At 45.0% G+C, this 13,643-nt stretch overlaps 1 protein-coding gene across 1 annotated transcript; it reads left to right on the top strand.

The window, feature by feature from the left end:
• The first annotated feature begins 500 nt into the window (after positions 1-500).
• On the top strand, positions 501-10,258 carry LOC146355738 (uncharacterized). The gene is made up of 2 exons (XM_084830985.1): positions 501-579; positions 4,672-10,258. The coding sequence occupies exons 1-2, from the start codon at positions 552-554 to the stop codon at positions 6,090-6,092; spliced, it is 1,449 nt and encodes a 482-aa protein (XP_084687111.1). The 5' UTR covers positions 501-551; the 3' UTR covers positions 6,093-10,258.
• Positions 10,259-13,643: the final 3,385 nt, after the last annotated feature.

Genomic DNA, 13,643 nt, shown 5'->3' on the forward strand with positions numbered 1-13,643 from the left:
TAGCTAACAGACAACTGGGCCAGGGGACGACTTGTGCAACAAAAGGCGGTGCCGGGCACATCCGGCTTTGGCCATATGCACACTGCTGCAAACAAATGTCGGTGTGCAAAAATGCAAGCAATTCCAGATGACTTGTTCCCCGCCTCGCGCTCTGCCAGGCATCGCACCTAGAAACATTGCAATGGACAATGCAACAGGGAGGTCAGGGACAATGAAGACTGCGGGGTTATTTGCAACAACTCCAGACGTGCTGCGAAATGCCCAGGCCTGGCATAAAAGTGGCCCAGGCAGATGCTGTGCGCTGGGCTGCCATCTCCCTGGATCACAGGTTTGCTCTATACGTGGAGGGTCTTTTGATGGTCCTGCTCAGAGGAAGCTTAAGGAGCTCAGCAGAGGTTATGGATGCCTGTACTCAGGACACTGATGGTGGTAACACGAGCGCTGGGAAGGCATCACGTCCTTTGTCGGAGAGCCAGCCTGAAGCAGCTTGTCTGTGCCCACTGAAATGCTCACCTCCCTCCACCAGGGACTGCAACGCGTGACTGTCCAATATGGACATAAAAGGACTCACCTTGCCAGGTGCCACCAAGAATTGCAGGCTGTGTGGGCCGGGAGATAAACCCCCACAGGGGGGTCAATACGGGGGGATTTGCAGCACCCTGCAATGACCTGGTTGGATAGTGGGAGAGGAGGCAGCCTGCGTGGGCCTTGCAGTGCAACACTGTTGCGGTGTAGTACACGGCATATCCCTCCCCCACGCGCACCAGCGTTTCCCCGGTGCGAGTGCAGAGCAGCACGGCTGGGGACATTGCACAACGAGCAAAGGGGGGACTCGCCACGGCCGGCGTGGGCGCCCTTTGCTTTACCACCGCCTTCTCCAGCTCTGGGTCCCCGGATGTCGTTGGACTCCAGTCCTCATCACCCCTAGCCAGCACGGGCAGTGGTCAAGGTTGATGGGAGTTGCAGTCCAACGTCAAGTGTGGACCCACTTTTGGAAAGGGCACTTTATCAGAATGAACAAAGACCGGATCTTGGCAATCCCACCTCTGGCTCCTGCTGACATTTTTCATGGGGGCACCAAGGGACACTGCGGGCATGAGGCGGGGAGGGGGCGGCCCGGGCTGCAGCAGATGAGTCTTTGGGGATTTAGGCTGCTGCTAACAAATGAATGCTGTGATTCTGCATCTCTCCGTGAATGTGGGTGTTGGGTGGGTGAGGTACAAGGTAGCTTGGTTTTTACAAAGCGTTATATAACTCTGGTGGGGAACCTCCGGCCCTGGGTCCTAATCTGACTCTCTTGGTGTCCCAATCTGGCCCTCTAGTGTTCCCCACATGGCCACGCCCCTTCCTCTGGCCCCGCCCCTTCCCCAGCCACCAATCGTATGGTGGTTCCCTGGCTTTCGTGCAGTTTTTTCCCCATTCTAAAAGGCGGAAATGCCTCTTCTAAGGCTTACGTACTGGCAGTCAGAGCTTTAAGCTACACTGTGGTTACATTGTTTTTTGGGGGAGGGGGTTGGAATTTTTCTCCCCACCCTTTTGCTTTTCTCCCTGCCAGATTGAATTCGGCCCATGAGCTGAAAGAGGTTCCCCACCCCTGATATAACTGCTCCTGAAAATCCCTTGTTTCAGATACCCCATGACTTCCCCTGCCCCAATATACCACAAAGAAATACAACTGTTGTTTATGATCAGATTAGTGTAAATTTACACTTTTGTGGTTTTTCAAACATGAAAATGCTTATTCTACAAAATATATTTATTATTACATCATTTTTAATTCAACTTCCATTATTTTCAATTCAACTTTTATCCCTCCCTTCCTTCTTCCAAGGAGTTCGAGGTAGCTTCCCTCCCATTCTGTCCTCACAACCCTGTGAGGTAGTTCAAGGGTGCTATCCTATGCATGTTTAGACAGAACAAAGTCCTGCAACTCCCAGCATTCTCCAACCAGCATGGCTGGCTGGGGAATGCTGGGAGTTGTAGGATTTTTTTTTCTGTCTAAACTTACATAGCATTGTGTCCTAAGCTGAGAAAGAATGACTGGCCAAAAGTTACCCAGTGAACTTCATGGCTGAGATGGGATTTGAACTTGAAACTCCCAGGGCTTCTGAGTGTGCAAAATATGAAATATGGCTCACTTTTTCATTTTACAAAAACTCAGTGTTGTGTTTTTTTATGAATATGGGATAATCTGCTTTTACAAAACAAACAACTTCCCTTTTTTATTCCTTGTATTTTATAATGAATGCATGGAGTGGTTGTTGACGTCCCTGTCCCCCCACAAAAGAATATAAAATGGATAAAAATGAGCTACAGTCTTTGTTGTAGAAACATTAAGTGGACCTCTGTGGTGTGTTGCAATAATGATAACTTACACACAATAATAAGTTGAACTGTTTGCATTCAAAATAAATCCAACAAAATGGTAAGTGTACCATTGACTCAAGAAAATAAATACAACCATGGATTGGGGATTCAACTGCTTTAAACAAAAAGTATTTACAGTTTTAACTACCAGAAATAAGCCCCAAACCCTGTTGCATTCATTCATTTTTTAAGCTGCAATTCCATACACGCTTACTATGGAGTAAGCCCCATCGAACATCAAGGGACTTCCCCCTGAGTAGACATGCAGAGGAATGCACTGCTAATTTTTTAATACTCCTCACCCTATTTTCCCTGACCCTTAAAGGAGCCTTTTGGTGGTGGGAGGTGGCGTGGGGTGGCTCTGAGGACTGGCAGGGGGAGAAGGTAGGAAAGTCAACTTCTGCCTCCCCCCTTCTGCAGGCAGATACCTGGATATCCTCCGTAGGACCCCCTCCCACAAGGAGTCTACTTTACCAGCATCCTGTTTCCCAGAGAGGTCAATCAGATACCTCTGGGAAGCCCCAATCAGGGCCTGGAATCCACAGCCCTCCCTTGTTCTTCCCCATCTAGCAACAGGCATTCAGAGGTACAGCTGGGACCTGCAACTAAATGTTGCAGTGTGGAGTGTTGCTATTCAAGATTCCAGCCATTATATTCCCCTCTCCCACCCTCATTTTCAGTTCTTCCCCCAACAGTCAGCCAGCACGCCATGGCCACTTAGCATGGTTGGTCCTCATTAAACTGTTCTTGGGTGTTCTCCCCTCCCCTTAGAATCTTTTTTTCTAAAGATTTTTCTTCTGCTTTTGCAAACCTCGGGGGTTTTGTGTGGGTTTTGGCCATATAAACCACGTCACACACCATCCAAACATCGGAAATAGAAGGAAGGGTACCGCCTCTGAACTGGGAGGTTTCATTTAGCCATCATAGTCTTCAATAGACCTCTCCTCTTCCATGAATTTGTCTAATCCCATTTTATAGCCATCTAAATGGTCTTTGTCGTCATGTTACAGGGGAGCAAATTTCATAAGGAAATATTGCGCTGTGTGAAGAATGTGCTGTCTCTTGTCTGTCCTGAGTCCTTACTAGAACTAACTTGTAATTAATTTTTATTGTGGTTTTAACAACACAAAACAAAACAAATTGTGAAAAAGGGGGAAGAAAGAAAAAAAATTACATGCATAAAAATATTAATATTCCATTAAGTACAACCTTCTACAATACCGGAACAAATATAGTTTAATTATTTCTAAGGGCAAAATCCTATCCAGATGCCTGTCAGCCTCCAAACTGGGAGGCAGACAGACGTCCTATGCAGAGCGGGAGGAGTGCGGAGGCGATTTTCACCCCTGAGCTCCTCCTGCTCTGCATACCAGCTAGATGGGTGCTTTTGCCCGTCTAGCTGAGGTGTCAGGAAGGGGGAGGGAAGGAGGGTGGGGCAACCAGAGCCTTCCTCATAAGCTGGCCTCCCCAGTCTCCTCCCCGCCCACAGGAACACCCCCTTTACCTTCCCTCCAAGGTTGCTTTTGCAACCTTGGAGAGGAAGCTGGTGTGGTACTCTCCATGCCAGCAGGGAGGGGAAGGGGGGCTCAGACTCCTGAGTCTGAGGTTGGAATGCTGTCTCTGGCCTCGGATCCAGAAATCCAAACTATCCTATGGCCCCTCAGATGCCATCTAGGGATCGTGGGATTGCTCTCTAAATTGGTCTTCCAAAACTTCATTGACTGCAGTCTACAGGGTATATTTACTTCACTTTACTCATTGCTTAGAGCAGCTTTCCCCAACCACTGGCCATGCAGGCTGAATATGATGGGAGTTGTAGTTAACATGACTGGGGGGCACCAGGAAGGCTGATTTAGAGCCTGGCTCAGATGTAGAACTAAACCACAGTTTGTTGTTACAAAAATGAGCTGCAGCAAGCTTTGGAGTCGAGGGCTCCCTTCTCTCCTCCTCTGATGCGACTACAAGGAGGAAAGGAGCTCGGAAGCTTCCGCATCCACTTCCAGTTTAGACTAACCACAGTTTAACTTATCATCTGAAACCTAAACTGTGGTGAATCTTAACTATGGTTAGTGGAAGGCAGCCAGCTTCATAAACAACAGTTTGAAGTTTTCTTGTTTCCACTAACCATAGTTAAAGTTGACCACAGTTTCAGGATCAGACAACATGGCAAATGGCAGTTAATGGAAAATGGAAGCCAACAGTTCTGAACTCCTCTTCATGACCTAAGCTCAGTCTAGAAGAACAAATCAATCCTCTGTCTTCTGTATGATTCATAGTGATTCATGTCACAATTATCTATTCCAGGAGCTGATGGGCTCATGTGGAAGAAACAGGAGAACCTTCAGCTAGGAAGACCTGAGCAAGTGGACATTGCTGAAATATCACCAGGAAGAGCCAAAGGGATTTTTTCCCATGGACCTGAGGTGGGTGAGATCCCTGGGAGCCATCAGAGCAACCAGCTAGAGATGACCATAAAACAAGGTCTTCTTTCTAAGGAAGATGACAAAGACTTCTGTAAAAGTGCCTTCCAAGGGGGACCTCAGACAAAAACAACAGTAGTTGGCCATGGAAAGATGCACCACTGGGGCTCTGAGCTTCCTGACAATCAGAAAACGACCATGAAAGAAAAGCCATACAGGTGCATACATTGTGGGAAGATTTTTGTGAACACGTCTCGCCTTCTTCTCCACCTGAGAACCCACACGGGAGAGAAGCCGTACGAATGCTTCGAGTGTGGGAAAAGCTTCAGGTACAAGCACCACCTCGTTATACATGAGAGGACCCACACGGGGGAGAAACCATACAAATGCTCAGACTGTGGCCGCTACTTCACTTACAGCTCAGACCTCAAAATCCATAAAAGGAAACACACAGGGGAGAGGCCGTATCCCTGCACAGAGTGCGGGGAAAGTTTCATTAAACGATCGGTTCTCGTTATGCACCTGAGAACCCATACGGGAGAAAAACCGTACAAGTGCTCCATTTGCGAGAGAGCCTTCAGTCAGAAAGTGCACCTCATTAAACACCAGAGCACTCATACAGCTGCGAAAGCACATCAGTGTTCAGGCAGTGACAGAAGCTTCAGTCAGAAAGAATCCCTCATTGAGCGCAAGAGAACCCGCACAGGACAGAGACCGTACGAATGTCTTGAGTGCCGAGAAAGCTTCCATGATAAGGGAACTTCTACTAAGCATGACAGAACTCACACTGGTGAGAAGCCAGATGTTTGTTCAGCCTCTGGCAAGGGCTTTTGTGAAGAAAAATCCCTTATCACACATGAGGGAACTTGTATGGGAAAGGAACCATGTGAACTCTCACAGTGCGGGAAAAGCTCTTGGGATGATAAAACCCTTACCGAGCATGAGAGGACCCATACCGAGAAGGTGCATAGATGCTTACAGTGTGGCAAAACATTCAGCAGTGGTCCTAACCTTATAAGGCATCAAAGGCTGCACACCGGAGAAAAGCCTTATAAATGCTCACAGTGTGGGAAGCGGTTCTCCCAGACCTCTTCCCTATTGAGGCACGAGACCATCCACACGGGAGAAAAGCCGCATAAATGCTCTTCCTGTAACAAAAGCTTCAATCGGAAAGAGTCCCTCATGGAACACAAGCGCATTCATTCGGGGGAGAAGCCCTATGAATGCTCCAAGTGTGAGAAACGATTCTCCCGTTCCTATCGACTGCGTAAACATCTGAACACCCACACAGGAGTGAAACCATAAGGCAAAAGGCTGGGTAACCAGCACCTCTATGGATGTTGTTGGACTCCAACTCCCATCATTTGCAGCCAGCATGAGCAACAGTTTCCCCATCCCTGCCATAAAGGATGCTTAGATTATAGGCTCGACTGTGGCAGAAAAACCCTGTGAAAGCTTAGAGTAGGGATACGTACTTGGAGGCTGGATCCTGCTCCCAGTGTCATCTTGTTCAGATCCCAGCACAGAGATTCCGGATCTCAAGGACTTACACATCCACGCACAGTTATGGGTTTCGGCCATTTTGTCTTAAGTTGGGACCTAAGTAAACAACATTTTCCATAGGGTTGTAAAAGGTAGAGAAAGGGGCAACCAAAATGAGCAGGGGGTTGAAGCGCTTTTCCTAAGAAAGGCTGCAGTGTTAGAAGTAAAAGGGGTCTTGGAGGTCATCTAGTCCCTCCCCCATGTGTTGCCAATTGTATTGCCAAGAGGCAAGGGCTCTTTTTAGGATTCAGAAACAAAAGGCTGAAGATTTTATTAAGCAAAAATAAACTAACACAGCAAAAAACCAAAACAATAATTTCAGCAAGGAACTTCAAGATCATAAAGCTTATGTCCCTTCAGTCACCGGGAACCCCCTTAGAATCAGTGATGAACTCCAGTAACGGCCTGCTATGCAGGCACCTCCTTCCCACACTGAGGTTCTAAATTGGGAGGATCCCAGCATATTGACTATGCTCACATTAATCCCTCTTATATTCTAGCTATACTCCAACAACTTGGAGAATCCCGGCTACTCTCATAATAAGTGGCTAACCTCAAAATCTCACCAGAGGCTATCTAAAGGTAAATACTAAACCCCCAAGGCATAGCATCTCAGAGACAGATAGCTGAAAGAAGAAGCATAGCTAACCACTAAAAGCAACAGGCCCCACCGGAATTCTAGGCACAAAAGGAGCAATTTGTTGTACACAGTGAAACTCTTGAAAATAACGTCTGTCTTCTGCATTTCCACCACACCCTGCTCAGTGCAGGAATCTTGCAACTATAGCATCCTTGACAGACGGCTCTCCAGACCGCTGCTTAATTACTTCCCAGCAAGGAGAAACCCACTGCCTCTCTAGGCAGACTGCTCCACTGTTCAAAAACTCTTTCTTAGGGATGGACAAATCTGTCTATTTTGGTTTCTTCCAGTTTCTCTTTTTTCTAATTTTAAGTTTGTGTCATCTCAGACTTTGAGAATTTCTCCACCTTTAACTTCGGTTCATCCCGAATGTTCAGGTTTATTTTTAAAGTTTGCGTAAATATTCATAAGCTTTTCTCTGCACATTTCTCCTAATACATGCATTTTGTACGCATTTTTGTCTAACGCATACACACATATATATTCTATATAAAGATAAGTATATCTTTACTGAGTTACCAATTTATTAAAACTAATATACAAATTTTGGCAAGCAATTTTCCTACTACAATGCATTTTGAAATGTTATTTTCCTCTAATCTACACATATTTGTACACATATTTTGACTAGAGAACTCCATTGCAAAATTCAGAGAGGTGTGAATTTTGAAGGAGCACCGAGTTTCAGTTCATCTAGTGGCTCAAAAGTGAGGAAATTAAGTATTTAGTTTGCATTAGAATTGAATGCCATTCAGAGCCTAATTTGGATGCTGTCACATCCTTAATTATTTTTACATTGCAGTCCTAGATATATGTTTATTCAGAAGTCTGTCCCACTGTGCTCAATGCATATTACTCCCATGTAAGTGTGCAAAGGATTGCAAACATATATTCCATTTATTCTTGACTAGGGTGCTTCCAGACAAGGCTTTTACCATGTCAATACCGTGCCATGTTCATAGAATTTTATGGGGGTTCCAGATGAGGTTGTCCTCCACTTGTAAACAACCCTGCCATATTTTCCCATTGCTTGTTCCATCTTTTTTCTTAAAAAAATCTGTTAAGATGGAACAGCAGCTCCGTGCTTTCTAATTGTTAGTGCTAGCACCCCTCTGTCTAGAAGCACCCTAATCTAACAGTGCAAGCCTATACATGTCTACTCAGAAGTAAGCCCCATTGAGTTCAATGGGGCTTACTCCCAGGTAAGCATATCTATACGATTGCAGCCCTAGATGTGTAAAGAAACACTGCCCATTTCAGCTTATCACCTGAACAACAAGGGGTGGGGGTAGGGGAGCATTTACTTTCTGTCCATTTGTGGTGCTTTGGGCAGAGTCATCCCAAAAATAGGTCAAAAGAAGACACAAATTTGCATAACATTTACATATAATTTATTTATTATTTACGTTTATATACATCACCTTATTTGATAAAAAGCCATCAACAATTTAAACAATCAAACATTAACACAATGAAAACAAAAACATTAAAAACAGTGAAATATTAAAGCTACATAATTTAATAGGCTACACTGAGAAAATGTGTCTTCACCAGTGATGGCCGGTGACTCCAGTTCTGGAGGGGTGGTAATTCCATTCTGAATTTTAGTCACCACCATCCAAACCTCTAAAGGTGCTATCCAAGTTGCTGAACCTTATCCCTAAAATGGGTTCAGAGCCTTGGATAGCATCTTTATAGAGTTTTGGCGGGTTGTAACTAAAACCCTGAATGGAACCACAGCCCCTCTGGAACTGGAGTCACCAACTGCCATTGCTTCACACCCTTCCTAAAAGCCAAGAGAGTGGGGGCAAATCAGAATTCTTGAGAGACTCCACAGTTTGGGAGCAACAGAGGAGGAAGCCCTTTCATGCAAGCCTGTCAAACAGGCCTCTGCAGCGAATGGTGTCCTCAAAAGGCCTCTTCTGCAGATCTTAACAAACAGGCAGGTTCATAGAGAAACAGGAGGTCCCTTAGATAGCTAGACCCTATGCTGTTTAGGCCTTTAAAGGTTAAAACCAACACCTTGAATTGAGGCTGGAAAGCAACTGGCAACCAGTGCAGGTCTTAAGCTATGCCGTGCAGGGCCACCCAAGACAGACAGGTCATGGCGGAGAGTTCTGACAAAATGTGGTCCACTGGAGAAGGAAATGGCAACCCACTCCAGTATTCTTGCGAAGAAAACCCCATGGAATGTAACACAAGGCTAAAAGAGATGACGCCGGAAGATGAGCCCCTCAGGTCGGAAAGTGTCCAATATACTACTGGGGAAGAGCAGAGGGAATTTGCAAGTAGCGCCAGAAAGAGTGAAGCGGCTGGGCCAAAGCCGAAAGGACACTCAGCTGTGGATGTGTCTGGTGGTGAAAAGAAAATCCGATGCTGCAAAGAACAATATTGTTTAGGAACCTGGAATGTAAGATCAGTGAATCAAGGTAAGCTGGAGGTGGTGAAACATGAGATGGCAAGACTGAACATCGACATCTTGGGAATCAGCAAACTAAAATGGACAAGCATGGGCGAATTTAATTCAGGTGACCATTATATCTACTACTGTGGGCAAGAATCCCCTAGAAGAAATGGAGTAGCACTCATAGTCAATAAAACGGTGGGAAAAGCAGTACTGGGGTACAATCTCAAAAATGATAGAATGATCTCAGTACGAATCCAAGGCAAACCATTCAATGTCACCGTAATTCAAGTCTATGCCCCAACCACTGAGGCCGAAGAAGTTGAGGTTGATCGGTTCTGTGAAGACCTACAGCACCTTCTAGAACTAACACCAAAAAAAGATGTCCTCTTCATCATAGGGATTGGAATGCTAAAGTAGGAAGTCAAGAAATCACTGGGATAACAGGCAAGCATGGCCTTGGTGTACAAAATGAAGCAGGACAAAGGCTAATAGAGTTTTGCCAAGAGAACACGCTGATCATAGCAAACACGCTTTTCCAACAGCACAAGAGGCAACTCTACACATGGACATCACCAGATGGTCAATATCGAAATCAGATTGTATACTTTGCAGCCAAAGATGGAGAAGCTCTATACAGTCAGTAAAAACAAGACCTGGAGCTGACTGTGGCTCAGATCATGAGCTGCTTCTTGCAAAATTTTGGCTTAAATTGAAAAACGTAGGGAAAACCACTAAACCATTCAGGTATGACCTAAATCATATCCCTTATGAATATACAGTGGAGGTGAGGAATAGATTTAAGGGATTAGACCTGATAGACAGAGTGCCTGAGGAACTATGGACAGAGGTCCGTAACATTGTTCAGGAGGCAGCAACTCAATCCATCCCAAAGAAAAAGAAATGCAAGAAAGCCAAGTGGCTGTCTGATGAGGCTTTACAAGTAGCTGAGGAAAGAAGGGAAGCGAAAAGCAAGGGAGAAAGGGGAAGATATACCCAACTGAATGCAGACTTCCAGAGAATAGCAAGGAGAGACAAGAAGGCCTTCTTAAATGAACAATGCAAAGAAATCGAGGAAAACAATAGAATGGGAAAGACTAGAGATCTCTTCAAGAAAATCGGAGATCTCAAGGGAACATTTTGTGCAAAGATGGGCATGATAAAGGACAAAGAAGGCAGGGACCTAACAGAAGCAGATGAGATTAAGAAGAGGTGGCAAGAATACACAGAAGAACTATACAGGAAAGATCTTAATGTCCCTGATAGCCATGAGAGTGCGGTCACTGAACTTGAGCCGGACATCCTCGAGAGTGAAGTCAAGTGGGCCTTAGGAAGCATTACTAACAACAAAGCTAGCGGAGATGACAGTATTCCAGCTGAGCTATTTAAGATCCTAAAAGATGATGCTATTAAAGTGCTGCACTCAATATGCCAACAAATTTGGAACACTCAGCAATAGCCACAAGACTGGAAAAGGTCAGTTTACATTCCAGTTCCAAAGAAGGGCAATGCCAAAGAGTGTTCAAACTACCGTACAATTGCGCTCATTTCACATGCCAGCAAGGTGATGCTCAAAATCCTACAAGCTAGGCTTCAGCAGTATGTGAACCGAGAACTACCGGAAGTACAACCTGGGTTTTGAAGAGGCAGAGGAACTAGAGATCAAATCGCCAACATTCGCTGGATCATGGAGAAAGCAAGAGAATTCCAGAAAAACGTCTATTTCTGCTTCATTGACTACACTAAAGCCTTTGATGATGTGGATCAAAACAAACTGTGGCAAATTCTTAAAGAGATGGGAGTACCAGACCACCTTACCAGTCTCCTGAGAAACCTGTACGAGGGTCAAGAAGCAACAGTAAGAACCGGACATGGAACAACCGATTGGTTCAAAATTGGGAAAGGAGTATGACAAGGCTGTATATTATCGCCTTGCTTATTTAACTTATATGCAGAGTACATCATGAGAAACGCTGGGTTGGATGAATCACAGGTCGGAATTAAGATTGCCAGGAGAATTATCAACAACCTCCGATACGCAGACGATACCACCCTAATGGCAGAAAGCGAAGAGGATCTCAAGAGCCTCTTGTTGAGGGTGAAAGTGGAGAGTCAAAAGCTGGTCTGAAACTCAACATTAAAAAAACTAAGATCATGGCATCTGGCCCCATCACTTCCTGGCATATGGAAGGGGAAGAAATAGAAGCAGTGACAGATTTTATTTTCTTGGGCTCCAAGATCACCGCAGACGGTGACTGTAGCCATGAAATTAAAAGACGCTTGCTCCTTGGGAGGAAAGCTATGGCTAACCTAGACAGCATAGTAAGAAGCAGAGACATCACCTTGCCAACAAATGTTCGTATAATCAAAGCTATGGTTTTCCCAGTAGTAATGTATGGCTGTGAGAGCTGGACTATAAGGAAGGCTGAGCGCCAAAGAATTGATGTTTTCGAACTGTGGTGCTGGAGAAGCCTCTTACAAGTCCCCTGGACTGCAAGGAGGTCAAATCAGTCCATCCTAAAGAAAATCAACCCTGACTGCTCATTGGAAGGACAGATACTGAAGCTGAAGCTCAAATATTTTGGCCACCTAATGCGAAGAGAAAAGTCACTGGAAAAGACCCTGATACTGGGAAAGATTGAAGGCAAAAGGAGAAAGGGACGGCAGAGGATGAGATGGCTAGATAGCATCACTGATGCAATGAATATGAACTTGAGGACACTCTGGGAGAGAGCGGAGGACAGGAAGGCCTGGTGTGCTATGGTTCATGGGGTCATGAAGAGTTGGACACGACTTAACGACTGAACAACAACATAATATGGTCCCAATACCATGCACCAACTGAAACTACTAGTCTTCAGGGGTAGACCCATGTAGAGCACATTGCAGTAGTCTAGACATGTGATTGCATATAATTTATATGTATAGGGGCAAATGCAGAGAGAATTACTGTAATTTAAATAGATACTCAACACATCTGACCTTAGTTGGGGAGACTGTGACCAGGTCACCTGTGTGCCTGCCTGCTCACCCATCTGTGGTTCAGGAGCTAACTTTTCATGGGCAACAGTTCTTATGGTTCTTTATTTATTTGTGATATTTATATACTGCTAAATATAATAAAGTCTCTAAGCAGTTCACATATAAATATTAAAATTACATTTAAAAACATAATATTAAACATACAACATTAAAACCAATTCCAGTTACAATGAAAGCAATGCAAGGAGAGTAAGATGGAGCAGGATGATTCATTTAATTTCAGCCCAGGGAAAGCCTGAATGAAGAAGCGTGTTTTCAGGAGGCATCTGAAAGAAACTGCCCAGAGAGCTTTGGCTATTGGGCAGTATAGAAATGAATGAATGAATAAATAAGATGCCACATGTTCTGCCTCCCGAATTGCACAGGGGAGGGTCTTCCAAAGTGTGGGCGCCAGTACCGAGACGACCTGCCAGCAGGTTATTGCATGGAGAAGTTCCATTAGTTTCGGAATGACCAGCAAGGCCTCCTCTGTCACCTGTGTATGTATAAGCGGGATAGCTAATTCTTTGGAAGACAGAAACAAAATTCAAAGTGATCTTGATAGACTGGAGCAGAAAACAACAGAATTACATTTAATAGGGATGAATGCCAAGTTCTGCACCTAGGAAAAAGAAACCAAATGCACAGTTACAAGATGGGGGATATGTGGCTCAACAACACTACGAGCAAGAAGGATCTTGGAATTGTTATAGATCACAAGCTGAATATGAGCCAACAATGTGATGTGGCTGCAAAAAAGGCAAATGCTCTTTTGGGCTGCATTAATAGAAGCATAGCTTCCAAATCCCGGGAAGTACTGGTGCCCCTCTACTCAGCACTGGTTAGGCCTCATCTGGGGTACTGTGTCCAGTTCTGGGCACCACACTTTAAGAAGGATGCAGACAAGCTGGAGAGGGTTCAGAGGAGGGCAACATAGATGATCAGGGGACTGGAAACAGAGCCCTATGAGGAGAGACTGAAAGAACTGGGCATGTTTAGCCTTGAGAAGACGGAGGCGAGATAGGATAGCGCTCTAATGACTTGGAGGAGTCATTAATGACTTGGAGGAGGAGGTGCAGGGAATGCTGATCAAATTTGCAGATGACACAAAATTGGGAGGGATAGCTAATACTTTGGAAGACAGAAACAAAATTCAAAGTGATCTGGATAGACTGGAGTGCTGGGCAGAAAACAACAGAATGGCATTTAATAGGGACAAATGCCAAGTTCTGCACCTAGGAAAAAGAAA

This window comes from Heloderma suspectum, chromosome 2 (genome assembly GCF_057233095.1).
Source record: "Heloderma suspectum isolate Gila_16-S chromosome 2, 16-S_ref, whole genome shotgun sequence".
Taxonomy (NCBI): Eukaryota; Metazoa; Chordata; class Lepidosauria; order Squamata; family Helodermatidae; genus Heloderma; species Heloderma suspectum.